Below are 24189 nucleotides of genomic sequence, written 5' to 3'. Positions count from 1 at the left end.
ACCAAAGAGTAATGAGGGTTTGATTCATTTCTTTCGTGAAATTAGCGATGATCTGATCACTAATAAAGTGAAGTCATGTTTTAATTGTTTGTTAGTTAATCTGGATTAACTCGATTAGCATAATCCACTTAATCTCTTCTATATGCCCTTATTAGAAGGTTTATATTCTGGTTATTAATAGACTCTTTCAACAAGCAATATTACAAATTACGAAAGAAAATTTTTCTTATGCTTGGATTATGTGAATTGTCTTGGATCTTTTATTGAAGAAGTGTCAGTACAAATATTGTTTCAGCAATCGTGATTATTCACTATCGATGAAAGAACTCAACGTGTATGTCGTTACTTTTTTAAAACATATTTCGGGGATTTGAAGAAAAGAAAATGATAACGAAGAAGTGGACCCAAAACAGATAATTATGCAATTTCAATATTAAATAAAGAGTATGGCATATACTGTGGAATAAAATTAAAATTTCGATATATCAACTCGTGTTAACAGAGGAATAAGACATAGGGCGTTATTATGCCCTATCTATTCTTATAGATTTGGTAATGAACTAAGACATTACTTCATAATCAAAGTTTTGAGCCAAGATCTTTTTTACAAACATGCTGTCATAGATCTCCTCAAAGGGACATCATTACCGAAATCTTTTGTGTAATTGATCAAAATGCAGAGGTTAGTCAGCGAGTAATTAACTTTAATCCTGGTTGCACGATAATCCGTGTTATTAACACGATAATCCGCCTTTAATGAGGAGTGTTGATATGTGACGTAGATTGCTGATGGTATTTTGGTATTTTGTATTTGGATTGTTACTATCATGCGGTCAAGATGGGAAACTTCGTGTTATATAGCCGGTTCTCGGAATAAACATTATGTGAATTAATAACAGCAGCAACCAACAGTTTTGAAATGATCTGTGTTTATCTAATGTAAAACCTGAAATTTCTTTTAGATTTCTTTACCATTACCATTGGTAACAGAACACACTAAGAACGATAACTCTTTTGGAAAAAAGTAAATACACGCAAGAACAAAATGGAGAGAGAAAGTAGATGTTGTTTAACTTTGTTATTTTTCGTTATTTCGTTGAAAGGTAAGTTTTGCATGCTTTTGTTAATGTTATTTATGGATAACAGTATGTTTGAACTCTCTGATGGTTTTAGAAATTGTAATAAGTACTGAATTCAAGATAAATATGAAATATTAAGTAATGGACGGGCAATGTGTTTTAACATTCTATTTTGCTATGGTGTAATATGAAAGAGAATAGCAGCAACACCACAGCAGGAATAATTTCTTCATGAGGGCGTGGGTTATGGTTATGCTATTAAACTGCTTCGATAACTAATTTAGCACGACTGCTAAGAAAGAGCTGCAAATCTTAGACCAAATAACGAAGTTCATGTTTCGATATTTTTAAACATTTATCGATTTTTTGGTTGCTTCTCATTAAATTTTTTTCATTTTTCAAATCAATATCAGACATTTTAATCAAACGTTATTTTTTTTAAAAGTCTTTTTCGAGCTTTTTTACTTCTTTTCCTTTCCAATAATTCTAAACTGTGATCAATAATTTTTAATTATCGTTTAATATATTTTTTTTTGTTTTTTTTTTTGTTTTTTTGTTTTTTTACAATTACTTTATAACATAATTTTCATTAAATTGCAATTTACCCAGCTAAGGTTCTAAAACCGCCGTTTTTCGTCCCACCCTACACACCCTGGAAAATCCAGGGGAATTTTCTCGGCCAACACCGGAATCGAACCCCTGAACCCCAGACTAGTCTTCCAGTGTCTAACACGCTGAGTCACCGCGAATCCCAATTGTCTTAAATAAAATTATAATTTTATAAAATTTACATGGCCAGGGGAAGTGGATCCTGGGTTATTCATTCTTAAGGTGCGGCATCTACACAACATTGCCAGTTTTTTACATAAACGTTTTTAATATTTGGCTCAGATTTGTAAACTTTAGACAAATAGTGCCGATTTCATAAACAAGCCTGTACTTGCACCCATCAAGTAAATTCCCAGATCTACAACCAGACTACTCAACGGAAATGCGAATGGCGTTCTCTATTTATCTACCTACATTTATGACACGGGTATATATATATTATATATTATATAGTATATATAGGTATTAAAACTGTCTATATAATATATGATATAAATGTTAATATGTCACAGGAAGACAAGAATAAATATTAAAGGACAGCTTTCCGGTCACCGTATAATTATCACTGCTTTACATTACCTAACATACTATCAATTTATGTGGAAAGAGACACATGTTTAAATATTTCAAATATCAGAGACGCCTTGTGTTATTTTTACCCGCGGAAATCAAATAGCATATTAATAGTGACATTATTTTTCTTCTTATATTTGGAAAAGCCGGAGTTGAAATCCTTGTCATAAATATCCCCTATTAATCGATCTCAGCCCCAGATGTGGCCAATGCATATCTGTCCTGAAACAAATATTTCAAATGGTAAATAAAAAACATCGGGTGGCCGAATCATGAGTAACTTGTCTAAAGGAATAGGGTGATGGATGGCCGAATGGTTTTAACGCGTGCGTGTTAGATCACAAGGTCTGTCATTGAGTCAAGTGATGTAGTTTTATTCCACCACCTGTATGTGAAAAGAAGTAAGGTCCCATGTTGTCCGGTTTTCTCACACTGCTAAAGACCTCTATGCGCAATCCAATTATTGAAATAAAATGGAACCATCTCTCTCTCTCTCCCCCCCCCCCTCTCTCTCTCTCTCTCCAACTCCCCGCATTTTGGAGAACTAATTAATTGGAACAGATCAAATTGTCATTGAACGGTATCGACTGAAGTGAATACAACACACTGTGGCCGAATAGAACGGAGTACGGACTTTTGCTATCGACTCGTGAGCCTTTACGTCTATTTACACGTTACTAATATTATCTGTTTATTTTATTTACAGCTGATGTTAGTGCTAGCTGTACGTTTCCCCCTGGTCTGGAAGGAACATTTGATAGTACAAGGGAGGGAACTCTAGAATTTAATACCACAACTTACGGTAAATTTACTATCAGTACACAAAGTCAAACCTTTCCTGAATTAGAATTTGAATGTCACATACATTCTGGTACACAATATGTCAGCAAGTAAGTAAAATTGATTTTCGTGTCTTGATAAATGCCAGAATATAGTGAATATTTCTCGCAATCTCCTTTGGTATTTCATCGTATAAATAGAACCATGGACCTTATTATAAGGTCCATGATAGAACAAATCATAAGTTAAAGGCGCTAAATCTGTATTCTTTGGCACCTAGAAATTGACACAAATGGGTCGCAACGCATAAAATAATGTAATATGAATGTATATTTACATTCAATCGTTTCTGTTTTACTGTAATTTCTCATCATTTATGTTCGGCGAAATACGCGAAGAGTACAAACTGAATGACAGTCTTTGGCGTGTCGTTATTCTAGTCTACACCGGTAGTATTCTCCTGTGGGTATGTTTAGCGTTCTTGACCGAGTCTCTTCTTTACAAATGGCACTCGAAAGCATTCTGGCACGTGATTCGTGTGCCAATTTTAAAATTTTCATTTTGTCTTAAATATTGAATATTAGATGCCCATCTTTCCATGGTTAGATAACAACATCAATGTTGATTTAAATTGACCAATAAGTCTTGTTTGCAATGTCTAAGACTGTGAGTTGAGTTAGAGACTTGCCTCCTTTAATACTCCTACTCCCCTATTAGTTTTTATCGTTAATTATTAATGTGGTTAAGATTTAATAATTAGTGAAATTCCAACAGGCCATATCATATCCACAAAACAACCACACATTCGACATATCTTCGTCACTCCTCCCACGCATCCCCGCCCCTTGCCTTTACCCTCTTTATAAGCCCATTTGGAGCAGAACATTACGGCGTTAAACCCCATTTCATTTTATTTCTCTTACCGTTATTTTATTTTAATAGTTATTGTTGAATATGTATCTTCCAGATCAGCAGCCTTTACAATATTTAGTAGTGATTTTTATGCCTATATGTGTTTAGATATAAATCAAGTATCATCTAATCTATATTATTATTATTATGGCACACGTAAGTATACCTACCCAATTTGTATGTTGGTATAGCGGGGATTGTAGGGGTATGTACGGGGGAGTGGGTGGGAAGGATGAAGGAAGTATAAGCATCTCCGTAAATTGGTAAGGATAGTATCATTTAGAGAATAAGATAAGCATATATAATCGTCGTCCATACTTCTTCCTTATATATTCAATAAGCGAGATTAAAGTTTTTTGCTGGCCACTCTTTCTACAAAGTGGAAAAAAACAAGCGTCATCGCCCCCCCTCCCCCCCCCCCCACAAGTTTATCACCCATTCGGCTCAAATCTGGCTTGAAAACGTAGGTTTGAATTATATTATTAGACACCAGTGTCGTGTGTACGTGGAGTATGTTTAGCGGATTAGGTGCTGTACAAATGGACAATGGACATATTACTCTCACCTCCTTTTTAGCATGTAGGGAGAGACTTTTTAACTTTTGCTCAGACTTTCTACAATCTGTGATAATAAAACTTATTGTATGTTTGGAAGCGTATATATAATATAACGTGTATATTTGTTATTTTTACAGAACCTTTACCACAAGCTAATAATGCTAGAGTGAAGATCTATCCTATATCTACTGTAGTTGACTCTGTTAATAATGTATGTGATGAGACAACGCCCTATACACAACCTTACAGCATCTTACTGAAAAATGGTATGTATCTGGACGACCTTATACTGCTTGACCTCTCTCACCATTTAGCACTCATTGGTCCCATAAATATTATGAAGCTGAGTCTTGTCGAAAGGTCTTTCGTGAAAATGTAGTAAAGATTCTTGCATAAAATCTTGATAAAAGCTCTAAGCTTGATTTTTGATGAGTTCCATTTTGGATATTCCACTTGCACTTGGTTGATGTTTATTGCTATTCTGCGTTTGTGTTTGTGTTTCTCTCTTCTCTTCATAATAAAAAGTTTATATATATATAATTATAACCACAACAAAAGTTTCACCCCTATATTACAGATTCGATAGTAACCGAGGACATGCAAACCCTGCCAGCTGATTTACTGGGTTATTTTAACTATGTGTTAGACGATGGTAGCGCTAACTCATGTGAAAATCAGACGACATATTTAGACACGTGTACAAATACATCAACTTTGATGTTTGATTATAACATCTGTAATAGAACAACCATGTATTCAGGTAATAATTAGGGTTTCACACTGCGTAGCTTGTGTGAAACACTATTGTTTTTGTTAAAATTATTATTCTTATTATTATTATTCTTCTTTTGTTTTGAGTAGATCTCAGCAACTGATTGTCGGATCGTTACGATTTCTTCGGTTTTATCGGAAAAGTGGGTGTGACTTAGAGGATAAAGCTATTTTGAACGTTCTGCGACAATGCGAAATGTCCGAAATCACCGAAGCTATCGTTTTTAGAAATATTGCAGTAATTTTAACAATAATCATTGGATTTTAACTTTCGATGCATTTTGGCATAGCCGGAGACGGGGCACATAGCTACGCTACTTTTGATTTTTGATTTTCGGCAAATCTTCGCAGATATTAGGCGCTAAATTTAGAAAATTTAAATTTTTACAAAAAACTTTTTTATTTATGAATATTTTTTAGTCGTGTTTTACACAAATATAACGAGTCCTCTGACTTGGGCAAAAATGTGAAAAAAATTTGTCTCGGTAATTTTCCTTGGCCCCCATTTGCTAATTCAGTTTTTCAGTCCTAGATTAATTATTTATTGTTCAATTTGTATAAAACAAAGTTCATATGCTCCGTTGTCTCAATTGTCTTTTTTTTTGTTACCAATAGTGTTATCTGTCGGCACCGGAAGTGGCGTAAATTGACAAAAAACTACAATTTTGACAGTTAGGTACCATTTTTCGAAAGCAAATATTATTTTTTTCAAATCTGGTATAACTGAAATTGTGCGCCCTTTAAAGGCGTACAAAATGTTGGGACCAGTTTTTTTAATTTCGATTCCGTTTTCGGGCTATTTCGATTAAAAGGTGAAAAAAGGTGTAAAATTAAGCTATTTACAACCCATCCAGCGTTTTCATATTTTAAAATATTACTTCGTAACTTTCATAAACTCCTAGCAATAATCTATACGGAGAGAATGTATTTGAAAATTAATTTGTTATATGCGCAGTTGCCGAGAAATGGGCAATTATGCATGAGTCACGTTTTACGCTAGTTTGCCTGTAAAAGAGTCAATTATTATTCGATTTTCATAAAAGTGACACCATTTGATGTGTAATGTCAATTTTAACTAGGTCAAACCAATTTAACATTTTCAATATCACCGGAAATGACGTAATTTGGGCAAAAATTGTATTTATAGCCTTCGAAACCAGTAATTTATTCAAATGAGTCATATTTGTTATTTGTTTAAAATTTTGATATTTGATTCAAATCAACTAATACAATGAACCCTTACGATCATATAGATATCACAAAATAGTTTCTAACTTGTTCAGTTGCGGAGAAATAGGCAATTTTCAACAGGTCACTTTTTAAGGTTTTTTGTCAATAAAAGTGTCAATTATTATTCGATTTTCATGAAATTTTCACTGTGTGATACATAATGCCATTTACGATTTCATACAAGTAATTTAAGATTTTCATTATCACCGGAAGTAACGTCATTTTGGCAAAAACTGTATTTTTAGCCTTCAAAACATATATTTTATTCAACTGAATCAGATTTGTAATGTTTTTAAAATTATGATATTTGATTCCAATCAACAAATAGAATGAACTCATTCGATCATACAGATACCTCAAAATGGTTTCTAACTTGTACGGTTGCAGAGAAATAGGCGATTTTCTACAAGTCATTTTTCAAGGTTTTTGGTCTATAAAGGTGGCAATTATTATAGGATTTACATAAAATTTTCACCATGTGATGATGCTATTTCTGATTTCATAAACCAATTTAACATTTTCATTATCACCGGAAGTAATGTAATTTTGACAGGATCACTGACATGTAGCAAATGAATTGATTGCTGGATTTGGTTGTTTCTGCGTCCATTTTATTTCATGTGTGCAATGCTTATGTGGAAACCTGTTTAACGGTTTCATTGGTACCGGAAGTGACATAAGTTCAAGGGTAACGTGGCACCGGTGAAACCCGTCATTACTGCTTCGCAGTTCTAGTTCTTATTATTATTATTCTTCTTTTGTTTTGAGTAGATCTCAGCAACTGATTGTCGGATCGTTACGATTTCTTCGGTTTTATCGGAAAAGTGGGTGTGACTTAGAGGATAAAGCTATTTTGAACGTTCTGCGACAATGCGAAATGTCCGAAATCACCGAAGCTATCGTTTTTAGAAATATTGCAGTAATTTTAACAATAATCATTGGATTTTAACTTTCGATGCATTTTGGCATAGCCGGAGACGGGGCACATAGCTACGCTACTTTTGATTTTTGATTTTCGGCAAATCTTCGCAGATATTAGGCGCTAAATTTAGAAAATTTAAATTTTTACAAAAAACTTTTTTATTTATGAATATTTTTTAATCGTGTTTTACACAAATATAACGAGTCCTCTGACTTGGGCAAAAATGTGAAAATTTTTTGTCTCGGTAATTTTCCTTGGCCCCCATTGGCTAATTCAGTTTTTCAGTCCTAGATTAATTATTTATTGTTCGATTTGTATAAAACAAAGTTCATATGCCCCGTTGTCTCAATTGTCATTTTTTTTGTTACCAATAGTGTTATCTGTCGGCACCGGAAGTGGCGTAAATTGACAAAAAACTACAATTTTGACAGTTAGGTACCATTTTTCGAAAGCAAATATTATTTTTTTCAAATCTGGTATAACTGAAATTGTGCGCCCTTTAAAGGCGCACAAAATGTTGGGACCATTTTTTTTAATTTCGATTCCGTTTTCGGGCTATTTCGATTAAAAGGTGAAAAAAGGTGTAAAATTAAGCTATTTACAACCCATCCAGCGTTTTCATATTTTAAAATATTACTTCGTAACTTTCATAAACTCGTAGCAATAATCTATACGGAGAGAATGTATGTGAAAATTAATTTGTAATATGCGCAGTTGCCGAGAAATGGGCAATTTTGCATGAGTCACTTTTTACGCTAGTTTGCCTGTAAAAGAGTCAATTATTATTCGATTTTCATAAAAGTGACACCATTTGATGTGTAATGTCAATTTTAACTAGGTCAAACCAATTTAACATTTTCAATATCACCGGAAATGACGTAATTTGGGCAAAAATTGTATTTATAGCCTTCGAAACCAGTAATTTATTCAAATGAGTCATATTTGTTATTTGTTTAAAATTTTGATATTTGATTCAAATCAACTAATACAATGAACCCTTACGATCATATAGATATCACAAAATGGTTTCTAACTTGTTCAGTTGCGGAGAAATAGGCAATTTTCAACAGGTCACTTTTTAAGGTTTTTTTGTCAATAAAAGTGTCAATTATTATTCGATTTTCATGAAATTTTCACTGTGTGATACATAATGCCATTTACGATATCATACAAGTAATTTAAGATTTTCATTATCACCGGAAGTAACGTCATTTTGGCAAAAACTGTATTTTTAGCCTTCAAAACAGATATTTTATTCAAATGAATCAGATTTGTAATGTTTTTAAAATTATGATATTTGATTCCAATCAACAAATAGAATGAACTCATTCGATCATACAGATACCTCAAAATGGTTTCTAACTTGTACGGTTGCAGAGAAATAGGCGATTTTCTACAAGTCATTTTTCAAGGTTTTTGGTCTATAAAGGTGGCAATTATTATAGGATTTACATAAAATTTTCAACATGTGATGATGCTATTTCTGATTTCATAAACCAATTTAACATTTTCATTATCACCGGAAGTAATGTAATTTTGACAGGATCACTGACATGTAGCAAATGAATTGATTGCTGGATTTGGTTGTTTCTGCGTCCATTTTATTTCATGTGTGCAATGCTTATGTGGAAACCTGTTTAACGGTTTCATTGGTACCGGAAGTGACATAAGTTCAAGGGTAACGTGGCACCGGTGAAACCCGTCATTACTGCTTCGCAGTTCTAGTTCTTATTATTATTATTCTTCTTTTGTTTTGAGTAGATCTCAGCAACTGATTGTCGGATCGTTACGATTTCTTCGGTTTTATCGGAAAAGTGGGTGTGACTTAGAGGATAAAGCTATTTTGAACGTTCTGCGACAATGCGAAATGTCCGAAATCACCGAAGCTATCGTTTTTAGAAATATTGCAGTAATTTTAACAATAATCATTGGATTTTAACTTTCGATGCATTTTGGCATAGCCGGAGACGGGGCACATAGCTACGCTACTTTTGATTTTTGATTTTCGGCAAATCTTCGCAGATATTAGGCGCTAAATTTAGAAAATTTAAATTTTTACAAAAAACTTTTTTATTTATGAATATTTTTTAGTCGTGTTTTAAGCAAATATAACGAGTCCTCTGACTTGGGCAAAAATGTGAAAATTTTTTGTCCCAGTAATTTTCCTTGGCCCCCATTGGCTAATTCAGTTTTTCAGTCCTATATTAATTATTTATTGTTCGATTTGTATAAAACAAGGTTCATATGCTCCGTTGTCTCAATTGTCATTTTTTTTGTTACCAATAGTGTTATCTGTCGGCACCGGAAGTGGCGTAAATTGACAAAAAACTACAATTTTGACAGTTAGGTACCATTTTTCGAAAGCAAATATTATTTTTTTCAAATCTGGTATAACTGAAATTGTGCGCCCTTTAAAGGCGCACAAAATGTTGGGACCAGTTTTTTTAATTTCGATTCCGTTTTCGGGCTATTTCGATTAAAAGGTGAAAAAAGGTGTAAAATTAAGCTATTTACAACCCATCCAGCGTTTTCATATTTTAAAATATTACTTCGTAACTTTCATAAACTCGTAGCAATAATCTATACGGAGAGAATGTATGTGAAAATTAATTTGTAATATGCGCAGTTGCCGAGAAATGGGCAATTTTGCATGAGTCACTTTTTACGCTAGTTTGCCTGTAAAAGAGTCAATGATTATTCGATTTTCATAAAAGTGACACCAGTTGATGTGTAATGTCAATTTTAACTAGGTCAAACCAATTTAACATTTTCAATATCACCGGAAATGACGTAATTTGGGCAAAAATTGTATTTATAGCCTTCGAAACCAGTAATTTATTCAAATGAGTCATATTTGTTATTTGTTTAAAATTTTGATATTTGATACAAATCAACTAATACAATGAACCCTTACGATCATATAGATATCACAAAATGGTTTCTAACTTGTTCAGTTGCGGAGAAATAGGCAATTTTCAACAGGTCACTTTTTAAGGCTTTTTGTCAATAAAAGTGTCAATTATTATTCGATTTTCATGAAATTTTCACTGTGTGATACATAATGCCATTTACGATTTCATACAAGTAATTTAAGATTTTCATTATCACCGGAAGTAACGTCATTTTGACAAAAACTGTATTTTTAGCCTTCAAAACAGATATTTTATTCAAATGAATCAGATTTGTAATGTTTTTAAAATTATGATATTTGATTCCAATCAACAAATAGAATGAACTCATTCGATCATACAGATACCTCAAAATGGTTTCTAACTTGTAAGGTTGCAGAGAAATAGGCGATTTTCTACAAGTCATTTTTCAAGGTTTTTGGTCTATAAAGGTGGCAATTATTATAGGATTTACATAAAATTTTCACCATGTGATGATGCTATTTCTGATTTCATAAACCAATTTAACATTTTCATTATCACCGGAAGTAATGTAATTTTGACAGGATCACTGACATGTAGCAAATGAATTGATTGCTGGATTTGGTTGTTTCTGCGTCCATTTTATTTCATGTGTGCAATGATTATGTGGAAACCTGTTTAACGGTTTCATTGGTACCGGAAGTGACATAAGTTCAATGGTAACGTGGCACCGGTGAAACCCGTCATTACTGCTTCGCAGTTCTAGTTCTTCTTTTGTTTTGAGTAGATCTCAGCAACTGATTGTCGGATCGTTACGATTTCTTCGGTTTTATCTGAAAAGTGGGTGTGACTTAGAGGATAAAGCTATTTTGAACGTTCTGCGACAATGCGAAATGTCCGAAATCACCGAAGCTATCGTTTTTAGAAATATTGCAGTAATTTTAACAATAATCATTGGATTTTAACTTTCGATGCATTTTGGCATAGCCGGAGACGGGGCACATAGCTACGCTACTTTTGATTTTTGATTTTCGGCAAATCTTCGCAGATATTAGGCGCTAAATTTAGAAAATTTAAATTTTTACAAAAAACTTTTTTATTTATGAATATTTTTTAATCGTGTTTTACACAAATATAACGAGTCCTCTGACTTGGGCAAAAATGTGAAAATTTTTTGTCTCGGTAATTTTCCTTGGCCCCCATTGGCTAATTCAGTTTTTCAGTCCTAGATTAATTATTTATTGTTCGATTTGTATAAAACAAAGTTCATATGCCCCGTTGTCTCAATTGTCATTTTTTTTGTTACCAATAGTGTTATCTGTCGGCACCGGAAGTGGCGTAAATTGACAAAAAACTACAATTTTGACAGTTAGGTACCATTTTTCGAAAGCAAATATTATTTTTTTCAAATCTGGTATAACTGAAATTGTGCGCCCTTTAAAGGCGCACAAAATGTTGGGACCATTTTTTTTAATTTCGATTCCGTTTTTGGGCTATTTCGATTAAAAGGTGAAAAAAGGTGTAAAATTAAGCTATTTACAACCCATCCAGCGTTTTCATATTTTAAAATATTACTTCGTAACTTTCATAAACTCGTAGCAATAATCTATACGGAGAGAATGTATGTGAAAATTAATTTGTAATATGCGCAGTTGCCGAGAAATGGGCAATTTTGCATGAGTCACTTTTTACGCTAGTTTGCCTGTAAAAGAGTCAATTATTATTCGATTTTCATAAAAGTGACACCATTTGATGTGTAATGTCAATTTTAACTAGGTCAAACCAATTTAACATTTTCAATATCACCGGAAATGACGTAATTTGGGCAAAAATTGTATTTATAGCCTTCGAAACCAGTAATTTATTCAAATGAGTCATATTTGTTATTTGTTTAAAATTTTGATATTTGATTCAAATCAACTAATACAATGAACCCTTACGATCATATAGATATCACAAAATGGTTTCTAACTTGTTCAGTTGCGGAGAAATAGGCAATTTTCAACAGGTCACTTTTTAAGGTTTTTTTGTCAATAAAAGTGTCAATTATTATTCGATTTTCATGAAATTTTCACTGTGTGATACATAATGCCATTTACGATATCATACAAGTAATTTAAGATTTTCATTATCACCGGAAGTAACGTCATTTTGGCAAAAACTGTATTTTTAGCCTTCAAAACAGATATTTTATTCAAATGAATCAGATTTGTAATGTTTTTAAAATTATGATATTTGATTCCAATCAACAAATAGAATGAACTCATTCGATCATACAGATACCTCAAAATGGTTTCTAACTTGTACGGTTGCAGAGAAATAGGCGATTTTCTACAAGTCATTTTTCAAGGTTTTTGGTCTATAAAGGTGGCAATTATTAGAGGATTTACATAAAATTTTCAACATGTGATGATGCTATTTCTGATTTCATAAACCAATTTAACATTTTCATTATCACCGGAAGTAATGTAATTTTGACAGGATCACTGACATGTAGCAAATGAATTGATTGCTGGATTTGGTTGTTTCTGCGTCCATTTTATTTAATGTGTGCAATGCTTATGTGGAAACCTGTTTAACGGTTTCATTGGTACCGGAAGTGACATAAGTTCAAGGGTAACGTGGCACCGGTGAAACCCGTCATTACTGCTTCGCAGTTGTAGTTCTTCTTTTGTTTTGAGTAGATCTCAGCAATTGATTGTCGGATCGTTACGATTTCTTCGGTTTTATCGGAAAAGTGGGTGTGACTTAGAGGATAAAGCTATTTTGAACGTTCTGTGACAATGCGAAATGTCCGAAATCACCGAAGCTATCGTTTTTAGAAATATTGCAGTAATTTTAACAATAATCATTGGATTTTAACTTTGGATGCATTTTGGCATAGCCGGAGACGGGGCACATAGCTACGCTACTTTTGATTTATAATTTTCGGCAAATCTTCGCAGATATTAGGCGCTAAATTTAGAAAATTTAAATTTTTACAAAAAACTTTTTTATTTATGAATATTTTTTGGTCGTGTTTCACACAAATATAACGAGTCCTCTGACTTGGGCAAAAATGTGAAAAAATTTTGTCTCGGTAATTTTCCTTGGCCCCCATTGGCTAATTCAGTTTTTCAGTCCTAGATTAATTATTTATTGTTCGATTTGTATAAAACAAAGTTCATATGCTTTGTTGTCTCAATTGTCATTTTTTTTGTTACCAATAGTGTTATCTGTCGGCACCGGAAGTGGCGTAAATTGACAAAAAACTACAATTTTGACAGTTAGGTACCATTTTTCGAAAGCAAATTTTTTTTTTTCAAATCTGGTATAACTGAAATTGTGCGCTCTTTAAAGGCGCACAAAATGTTGGGACCAGTTTTTTTAATTTCGATTCCGTTTTCGGGCTATTTCGATTAAAAGGTGAAAAAAGGTGTAAAATTAAGCTATTTACAACCCATCCAGCGTTTTCATATTTTAAAATATTACTTCGTAACTTTCATAAACTCGTAGCAATAATCTATACGGAGAGAATGTATGTGAAAATTAATTTGTAATATGCGCAGTTGCCGAGAAATGGGCAATTTTGCATGAGTCACTTTTTACGCTAGTTTGCCTGTAAAAGAGTCAATTATTATTCGATTTTCATAAAAGTGACACCATTTGATGTGTAATGTCAATTTTAACTAGGTCAAACCAATTTAACATTTTCAATATCACCGGAAATGACGTAATTTGGGCAAAAATTGTATTTATAGCCTTCGAAACCAGTAATTTATTCAAATGAGTCATATTTGTTATTTGTTTAAAATTGTGATATTTGATTCAAATCAACTAATACAATGAACCCTTACGATCATATAGATATCACAAAATGGTTTCTAACTTGTTCAGTTGCGGAGAAATAGGCAATTTTCAACAGGTCACTTTTTAAGGTTTTTTGTCAATAAAAGTGTCAATTATTATTCGATTTTCATGAAATTTTCACTGTGTGATACATAATGCCATTTACGATTTCATACAAGTAATTTAAGATTTTCATTATCACCTGAAGTAACGTCATTTTGGCAAAAACTGTATTTTTAGCCTTCAAAACAGATATTTTATTCAAATGAATCAGATTTGTAATGTTTTTAAAATTATGATATTTGATTTCAATCAACAAATAGAATGAACTCATTCGATCATACAGATACCTCAAAATGGTTTCTAACTTGTACGGTTGCAGAGAAATAGGCGATTTTCTACAAGTCATTTTTCAAGGTTTTTGGTCTATAAAGGTGGCAATTATTATAGGATTTACATAAAATTTTCACCATGTGATGATGCTATTTCTGATTTCATAAACCAATTTAACATTTTCATTATCACCGGAAGTAATGTAATTTTGACAGGATCACTGACATGTAGCAAATGAATTGATTGCTGGATTTGGTTGTTTCTGCGTCCATTTTATTTCATGTGTGCAATGCTTATGTGGAAACCTGTTTAACGGTTTCATTGGTACCGGAAGTGACATAAGTTCAAGGGTAACGTGGCACCAGTGAAACCCGTCATTACTGCTTCGCAGTTCTAGTTCTTATTATTATTCTTCTTCTTATTATTATTTTTTTTTTCCAATTTGCTTATATCTCAGCAACTTCTTGTCGGATCGATACAATGTCTTCAGTTTTACTGGGAAAGTGGGTGTGACTTAGAGATTAAAGCTATTCCCGGCATTATGCGACATTGCGAAATGTCCGAAATCACCGAAAATGTCGTTTTTTGAAATATTGCCGTAATATTAACAATAATCATTGGATTTTAGCATATGATGCATTTTGACATAGCCAGAAACAGGGGACATAGCTATGTTACTTTTGATTTTTGATTTTCGACAAATCTTGGAAGATATTAGGCGCCAAATTTTGAAAATTTAAATTTTTACAAAAATCTTTTTTATTTATTAATATTTTTATATGACATTTTAACCAAGGTTAAAGAGTCATCTGATTTGAACAAAAATGTCAACATTTTTTGTTTCCGTAATTTTCCTTGGCCGCCATTGGCTAATTCAGTTTTTCAGTCCTACATTAATTATTTATTGTTCGATTTGTATAAAACCTAGTTCATATGTTCCGTGGTTCAAAATGTCATTTTTTTTGTTACCGGTAAAGTTTCCTGTCGGAACCGGAAGACGCGTAAATTTAGCAAAAACTACAATATTGACAGTTCGGTACCACTTTTTGAAAGCAAATATTATTTTTTACAAATCTGATATTATCCAAAAGATGCGCACTGTTAAGGTGCACAAAATCTCGGACTCAGTTTTTTTAATTTCGATTTCGTTTTCGGGCCATTTCGATTAAAAGGTAAAAAAAGGGGTAAAAATAAGCTATTTACAACCCATCCAGCGCCTTCATATATTAAAATATTTCTTTGATACGTTCATAAACTTGTAGAAATAACCCATACGAAGAGAATGTATGTGAAAAATAGTTTGTAATATGAGCAGTTGCCGAGAAATGGGCAATTTTGCATGAGTCACTTTTTACGCTAGTTTGCCTGTAAAAGAGTCAATCATTACTGGATTTTCATAAAAGTTACACCATTTGGTGCGTAATGTCAATTTTAACTAGGTCAAACCAATTCAACATTACCAATATCACCGGAAATTACGTAATTTGGGCAAAAACCGTATTTATAGCCTTCGAAACAAATAATTTATTCAAATGAGTTGTATTTGTTATTCGTTTAAAATTTTGATATTTGATTCCAATCAACTAATAGAAAGAACCCACACGATCATATAGATATCACAAATTCCTTTCTAACTTGGTCAGTTGCGGAGAAATAGACGATTTTGAACAGGTCACTTTTCAAGGTTTTTGGACCATACAACTGTCAATTATTATTCGATTTTCATAAAATTTTCACTGTTTGATACCTTTTACCAATTATGATTTCATACAAGTAATTTCAGATTTTCATTATCACCGGAAGTAACGTCAATTTGGCAAAAACTGTATTTGTAGCCTTCAAAACAGATATTTTGGTCAAATGAGTCTGATTTGTAATGTTTTTAAAATTATGATTTTTGATTCCGCTCAACAAATATATTGAACACATATGATCATACAGATACCGCAAAATGGTTTCTAACTTGTACGGTTGTAGAGAAATAGACGATTTTCTACAAGTCACTTTTCAAGGTTTTGGGTCTTTGCCATTTCTGATTTTAAAAAAACTAATTTATCTTTATCATTATCACTGCATATAATGTAATTTCGTCAGGATCACTAAATGTATAAAATGAATTGATTACCAAAAGATGTTGGTTCCTGTGGTAATTAGCTCATATCAGATTGTTACTTCCTGAATTATATTATTGTATGAAAAAACTTTCTTGTTTAACTTTCTTCTCTATCCATCTCTTGCAAATTGTGTTTGTTTTTCTTTCCTCCAATTTAAATGGCTGATATTTACCATATTTGTTGGAAAGATTTATAAAAACCTTCAGAACCATTTGTAGGCTATGGTCTGGTATCTTAAAATTATTATCTGATGATGTTGATACCCGTCAGTCATTAGTCCATTTTATTTCATTTGTGCAATGCTTATGTGGAAACCTGTTTAACGGTTTCATTGGTACCGGAAGTGACATAAGTTCAAGGGTAACGTGGCACCGGTGAAACCCGTCATTACTGCTTCGCAGTTCTAGTTTATTTTATAATTATCACAATAAGACATAATGATAATAATTTTGGAATATTCAATTGCCTATGGCAAAGGAAACGTCATATTGTTTGTGTTTTTTTAAAACCTGGGATTATATCCCTCGTAAACATACAGTGGTGTATTATATTATGTTGTTGTTTACATATAGTGGTGTATTATATTATGTTGTTGTTTACCTATAGTGGTGTATTATATTATGTTGTTGTTTACATATAGTGGTGTATTATATTGTTTATATTATGTTGTTGTTTATAGATAGTGGTGTATTATACTGTTTATATTATGATCAACCAACTCCTGGTACCTACTATGTTACATTATATAATAATGATACAACAGTTGATAATACTAATACCTTTAGATATACATGTGTAGTAAGTATGTTTCTTGTTTGTATGCTTCACTGTAGCACGAATAGGGTGTTTAAACAATCTTATTAAATTATTACAGGCCTCTGTCCAAACTGACTGGTCATTGTTCTGAGGATAACTCCGGAATGTGACCACTTTTGAAACCCAAATCTAAACCATTACTCCGTGTAACAGCAGTGACATGTGTTCTACACTAGTACGGGTACATGTATATCAAGGTTTTCGTAAATATAGGATTTATCTTGCTTAGTAAAACCAGGATGTGTATTAACTTATACTATTCAACGTGTCATTTCAGGAAAATTGCATTTCAAATTTGAAACAACGACATAGATTTAACAACCTTATTAAAACGCAGATCCAGTTCGATGTTTCGTTTTTGATAGTTTAAAATTTCGTTTCATTTAATTTGTCTTCACTAAACTTGTAGATTTAACATGTGCTGTCATAATGGGTGTTGATGTTGGTACTTTAATTCATGTTTAAATAGTTTATATTGATATTCACAGATATTTGAGAAAGGATCTGATATAAGTTACGCTACACAGTATCCATTAGAATGTCTCAACTCAACATTTATGAATTCAACAACAGTTAACTCACCTGGTGGAACGTTAAAATTAACACATAATGGTAAGTATTTCAACATTCAGGGCATAACTTGTAAAATCGATATGTTTCACTGTCTTATAAGGAAACTAAATTTCATCATTATAGCATTTTGTCCAACGCCAGACCTTAGTACACATTTTAGTTCTTCAATTAAAACATTATAAATATTTTAATATTCCAAAGCAAAGCATTTTTAGGAGAAACTGAAGCCCTACGTTATATGCTACCATTATGATGTCGACCTTTCCCTATCTGAAATAGTAACCCAAAACGTGTGATTTTTAATTGACATCATAGGTACTACTTACACTTTACTAAAATATATCCTGTCCACTAGTGTTTGTTGATTATTCACGTTGTTAATGGACCCTTTTAATTTGTTATTTCAGGATCCTGTCGTAAGTAATTTTTAGTTTCGTAGTTTATTTTTGCTTCCTTCATAATGAAACACAAATCCTAAACGCAACCAGGTGATAAAACCTATCTAACAATATCTGATACATATCTCAAGTTGGCATCTATTTACCGAAGAGTATCGGCGCACAACCGACCGGACAGACCTCTTCTCCCTTGCCATCTACACGTTACGTTACCAAGTAATGGCACAAATAATGTGTCGATCAGGTCCCATTTATCAATTTCTGGGCATTACGTCATAATGGAAACTTTCAGATTCTCACAGACTTCAGAATCCGTTCTATATCCTATATTTCCGACAGATAGTAAACTGCTAAGATCGGATACAAGTTAATGGCCGTTTTGCAATATTACCTACAATTAATTTCATTAAATACTTTATCTAAACCATATTTAAATTCACCTCATCGCTTTTTCAGCTATACCAACGACAATGTCAACCACAACGGTTGTTGCTGCAACTGTAGATGTTGCATCCGTAACTGGTGGAGTTTTGGGATCTGTAGTTTTACTTGTGGCCGTGTTACTCATAGTAATCATAATTGTGAAAAAGAAAAACAACTCGAATGATAATGGCGGTAAAATGGCGAGCAAAGTTCAACCGGAAGTCAAGGCATTCGACCGTAACTCGAGACCGATGTTTACACCGGCTCCACCTAAAATGATGAACGGTGATATCAGTAGTAAAGAAGTCGCCCCGAGTATAATTATTGATCTGGAAAGTGAATCAGACGTTCCACCGAGTCTTGAGAAAGATTACACATTGCCTGTCTTTAGCGAAAATGGAGACTCTCCTGAACCCACTATTCTTGGGTCCCCTTTTGTTAGACTCGAGGATGCTGATATAGCTATAAACACGCCGCCACCATCTACATCTCCCCCGGAAGAAATGCACAGACGATACAGTTCGGCAAAGCCAAATAAAAAACAATTTGGTTCCCCTCCTTTGCCGCCTCAACAATCTCCCATAAAGAAATTTGCGCCAGTAAAGGATACAGCAGTTTAGTAGTGCCAAATATGGGATTGGCCGGGAGTTTAAACTAGCAATCGTGGAGAAATGACTCTTAATTAGCTCTTATGTTATTTTTAATATGATAGTATTGTTGTACATATTATAATGGTATTAATACTATGTTATTGTTTGTTTGTGGAAGTAAATAATAATAAGCCCAGTAACTAGTTTTGTTTGTCCCATTATTATGGACGTGTGGCTTCGACAGATTTACTGAAGAAGACCAACCCTAACAGAGCTTAGGAGTACAAGAAAAATGATTAGAACCTTCTGGCGACAAGAGTTAAATTTTTCACTGCTGTTTGCATCGAACAATTTTGTGTGTCACGTTTAACCATTAACCCCTGTCAGTAGTTTGGGTTCATGAATACACATGGGGTATATTTTGAAAGTTATATTTCCACTTTTAATAGGATGATGCCCTGGAGAGAGCAAATATTCCGCGTCACACAATTCTACGAGGATGCAATGGGATATATTTGAATATCCCAAACTAATATGTTGAAAAGACAGTAATCCCGATCCCATTCTAAGTGACTCGACGAATATATATATATATGTACACAAGAATATAATACAATAATAAATTTATTTATACAAGAGCATAAACACAATGATTTAAATTATATATTGTTTGACATTTTGAATTGATTACCAGCATTAAAAGTTGGCGTTTGCATTAATTTATACATTAGAGAAATATATAATATATATGAGAAAAAAACTAACTTTCTCAGATGCCTGATTTATGCACAAACTTTCAGTTTGAACAGAAACTACCTTTTCTCTTAATATTTTTGCCGTATGATTGCACTGCGACCTCACTAGAGATAACTCCATTCAAGCTCCATTCAGAATAATTTGTGTAGATTTGCCCATTGCTTCGTGGGTATAAGTCTTCAGGTACATTGGGCAACCCAGAGCACGTGAACAGAATATAAAGAAGTATGTTAACCATTCAAAAGTTCGTTTAAACAGTTGACACATTTTCTTTCTAAATGTTTAAATTAACCAAAATAATTTGGCATGTTGTAGCTCCAGAAAGAGGATTTTCCGAGTGGATTTCTACCAGGAATGGAACTGTATTGGTTGTAATATCTAGAATTTTGCCTTGGGTAATAACCAGCAGACGCAAATATAGAATTTAAATCGGGTTTAGGAGTTACAGGTACCTTTCTTTCATTGTAGTATCTCTTTTTTACAGAGCTAGGAACAAAGGGCATCAAAAGAGAAGGGAAATTGAATACTGAATCTGGATTATAAATATTCGGTATCTGGGGTTTTGGAGTCGGCATGACACGTTTCGGTGTCACTGCTACATATACTTTTGGTTTCACTATGGGAGGTTCTGGTTTCACTATGGGAGGTTCTGGTTTCACAATGGGAGGTTCTGGTTTCACTATCGGAGGTTCTGGTTTCACTATCGGAGGTTCTGGTTTCACTATTGGAGGTTCTGGTATCACTATCGGAGGTTCTGGTTTCACAATTGGAGGTTCTGGTTTCACTATCGGAGGTTCTGGCCTAACTACCGGGTATTGTGGGTTTAAAACTGAAATATCAGGTATACGAATCTCCGGCAGCACTGATATTTCTGGATTAATTATTCGGGGCAATTGTTCAGCTTTTGTAAATTCGGGTTCAGCGAAAGGTATATCTGGTTCAACAGTAAGTATTTCTGGTTTGGCTATAGGAAATTCAGGTTCAACTATAACTGGAAATTCAGGTTCGGCTATAACTGGAAATTCAGGTTCAACTATAACTGGGAATTCAGGTTCCACAATATTTGGAAATTCAGGTTCGACTATAATTGGTATTTCAGGTTCGACTATTGGTGCCCTTGATGTAGGAGGGTATTCGGGCTTATGATGTATATGAGATTCAGTTGTTGTAGGATGCTTATCTGAGATTTCGTGATTGCAATAAAATGTGACAAAGTCATATTTTTGTTGACGTAACGGTAATCGAGAAGCGTCATCTATATTAAAGAGATCCCATTGTGCGTTTACTGCTTCTCTAAATGAATTGCTAAACATACGTGGTGACTGGGAATCAACGAGGATATCGCCGTTACATGGCTTATACGATGCTGGCCGAAGTAGATTACTCGGATCATATTGTCCACAAAATGGTTTACAAACACGACCACAGCTATCAGACGCTCTAAGTCTGACTTTAACGTCTCCATGTTTTTGTGGATTAGGTATGCCCACGCAAGCTTCCACTGACGATATGGGCATCCGTGGGTCAATGAAAACAAACTCTTTATAAGAACCCTGGTAGTTCAGACCCAAGCCATGGAGGTATACCCCTCTGTTGTTTGTACAGCAAGGGCCACCATTAGCACAGTTCTTATGTGTGGATGAGTTAGCTGTTGCAAAAATGTTCCCGCTGTAGACGTCCATATTGAATTGGGGTTGGTTATTGTGAACAGGGTTGGAGTGTAAGACATTGGCATCACGTGGTGATCGAACGTATACTACACTTACAGGAATATATGACCACATATCTGTGTCACATCTTCCATCGATACAATAGGAATTTTGGGGATGCTCAATTTCAGTTGCCGGGCACGATTCCGCTTGAGGAGTTATTGTTACAGAAACCATTGTCGATTCCCCAAGTCCGTTTTCCTTGCAATGCATATATTTATAGTTGGTCTGCTGATTTGACGCGGAACATTTCGGTCTCGGAGTACATCTGTAATACTTAGAATAATCCGCAATTCCGTCAATATTCCTTACGTCTGGAAATGGTGCCATTAGAGCTTGTGGACTGTTGAAAGAGTTCCCAAAATTATTAGCTGGGTAGTCATAAAATGGATCGACCCTTTGATTTCCACGGAACTCATCCCAAATACAATCAACAAACGCGTGGTGCATGAAGAATACTGGGTCCTCAGGGGAAGACACCAAAGAGGACATTTTTCCGCCAACAAATAAATGGACACCACTATGAGCTGCTTCAAAGTCACAATTTGTTTTGCAGGAGATGTTGGCTAAGGTAGATCTCTCCAAGATCCTTTCAATGAAAATCGTTGACATTAGATTAAACGAACTGGTTTCTACATTTCTATCCAAGGTTCCACCAGAGGTGGGAGTTTTCCAGTAGGCAAAGGGTCCAGAAGTTACAAAACCATTTCCATTACCTATATTGAGGAATCATTGTTAATTGTGATTACATGGAAACATTGATATAACCTCGAGGTTTCCAATTGAATGAAACTCAATATTTCACGGCTTTAGCTACATGAAATAAAAAGGGACGGGTATCTGGTGTTCTAGAAAGAATAGAGATACATTGACTCGATCAATACTCCTGACATAACATAAAAATGAACGGATTTTAGCAGAGGTGGGAACAAATCGTGGGACCTCTAGTCCGAGTTGAGCCCCAAGTCGCCGCCCCTGAGTCCGAGTCGAGTCCCAAGTCGCTGACTTTAGTACCGTATCGATTCGAGTCCCAAGTCTTCACATAACTTGAGTCCTGTTCAAGTCGCCAGTTCATCAAATGAGTCAGCAATTTATGGCGAATAAGGTAAGTTAGAGGTATGCCCCTAATGCTAGGTTCCTTCTATCACGATTCGTGCTACGATTGAAATCGTGGAAATCGTGGTTTTAATCGTGGTGATGCTATCAGGTATTATCATATATTGAGGTCAGTCGTAGCAGTCGTGTTGGTCGTATCGAAACGTATCCGAATGTATCTTCACGTACCAGATCATGGACTCAGTAGGGACAATCCTATCGTAACGCATCGCACGATAGTGGGAACCTAGCGTAAGCTCTTTCAAGTCGCGAGTCATCAGTCTCGAGTCGCAATAAATATATCAAGTCGAGTGGTAACTAAGTCGGGTCAGTGATGTGACTAGGTCTCTAGTTCCCACCTCAGTTTCAGAAGCCAAAGATATAGTGTGTAGACGGCAACCCCAGGACAAGTGGCACTAGCACTCAACACAAACTAGGTCATTTCGGCACTAGCATATTGCTCATTTTTATTTCAATGATTCGCTTGCGCGTAGGGGTCTTTAGCAGTGGGAAGAAACCAGAAGACTCGGAGAAAACCCACGAGGTTCGACAGGCGACCCTACTCCTTGTCACATACAACCTTGGAATGGAAACCACGCCAGTTGACTCAATGACAGACCTTCTGATACAGCGCGCACGCGCTAACCATTCAATCCCCCCCCCCACACACACACACACACACACACTTCAGTTGGAAATGTTATCAAGTTTTATAGAAATAGTGTCTGTTTTATATTTACACTTACGGTAAACAAATACAAGGGAACTTACCGAGAAATTCACTGGACCAGATGATCGAGTCTTGTGGATTTTGTAAAGGTTTATCCAGTGTGTTGTCCCAATATGGTAAACATACAGATGGATCAAACGATCGTAATGCTAGTTCATACCTAAAATACCAAACAATAAGCACTTCCATTAGTTCGTTTCAATACTTCTAGCAATTTCTCGCCATTTTAAATTATTTTAAAATACATTAATGCTTAATTCGAATATGCAAATGCAATGGTGGTTTGATAGTGAAAATCCAGAACATTGGATATTCAATATATCACATTCTTACTTCTATACTACAGTACAGGCTAACGACAATGAGTACACTGAGGATAGCGAGGATGCTACAGTACAGGCTAACCACAATGGATAAGAAAATAGACAGGTAAACAAATAGGAAAGGAAAAGTTCTAATAAATCAGCAAAGAGTAAAAATAGAAACGCAAAAAAGTTCTAATTTTATTTGTAGATCAACAC

The 24189-nt window shown here is 34.2% G+C and overlaps 2 protein-coding genes across 2 annotated transcripts; one reads left to right on the top strand and one right to left on the bottom strand.

Moving 5' to 3' along the window:
• The first annotated feature begins 907 nt into the window (after positions 1-907).
• LOC126830165 (uncharacterized) lies at positions 908-18391 on the top strand. The gene is made up of 8 exons (XM_056102898.1): positions 908-1103; positions 2968-3151; positions 4009-4109; positions 4648-4776; positions 5088-5270; positions 17258-17376; positions 17883-18006; positions 18375-18391. The coding sequence occupies exons 1-8, from the start codon at positions 1046-1048 to the stop codon at positions 18389-18391; spliced, it is 915 nt and encodes a 304-aa protein (XP_055958873.1). The 5' UTR covers positions 908-1045.
• A 1768-nt stretch (positions 18392-20159) lies between these two features.
• On the bottom strand, positions 20160-22033 carry LOC126829647 (uncharacterized). The gene has a single exon (XM_050559656.1). The coding sequence runs from the start codon at positions 22018-22020 to the stop codon at positions 20422-20424; it is 1599 nt and encodes a 532-aa protein (XP_050415613.1). The 5' UTR covers positions 22021-22033; the 3' UTR covers positions 20160-20421.
• Between the last annotated feature and the right edge of the window lie 2156 nt (positions 22034-24189).

Source organism: Patella vulgata, chromosome 8 (genome assembly GCF_932274485.2).
Source record: "Patella vulgata chromosome 8, xgPatVulg1.2, whole genome shotgun sequence".
In the NCBI taxonomy this organism is placed as follows: Eukaryota; Metazoa; Mollusca; class Gastropoda; family Patellidae; genus Patella; species Patella vulgata.
The sequence above is the reverse complement of the archived record's forward strand: the minus strand, read 5'-3'. Positions and strand labels throughout refer to the sequence as shown.

Excerpts from the sequence above, each read along its gene's own strand:
- LOC126829647 (XM_050559656.1), bottom strand. The coding sequence starts at position 22,020 with ATGGTTTCTGTAACAATAACTCCTCAAGCGGAATCGTGCCCGGCAACT.
- LOC126830165 (XM_056102898.1), top strand. The coding sequence starts at position 1,046 with ATGGAGAGAGAAAGTAGATGTTGTTTAACTTTGTTATTTTTCGTTATT. Across the intron at positions 5,271-17,257 it reads TAGAACAACCATGTATTCAG|ATAGTGGTGTATTATACTGT; the intron begins GTAATAATTAGG and ends TGTTGTTTATAG. Across the intron at positions 17,377-17,882 it reads CCTTTAGATATACATGTGTA|ATATTTGAGAAAGGATCTGA; the intron begins GTAAGTATGTTT and ends TGATATTCACAG.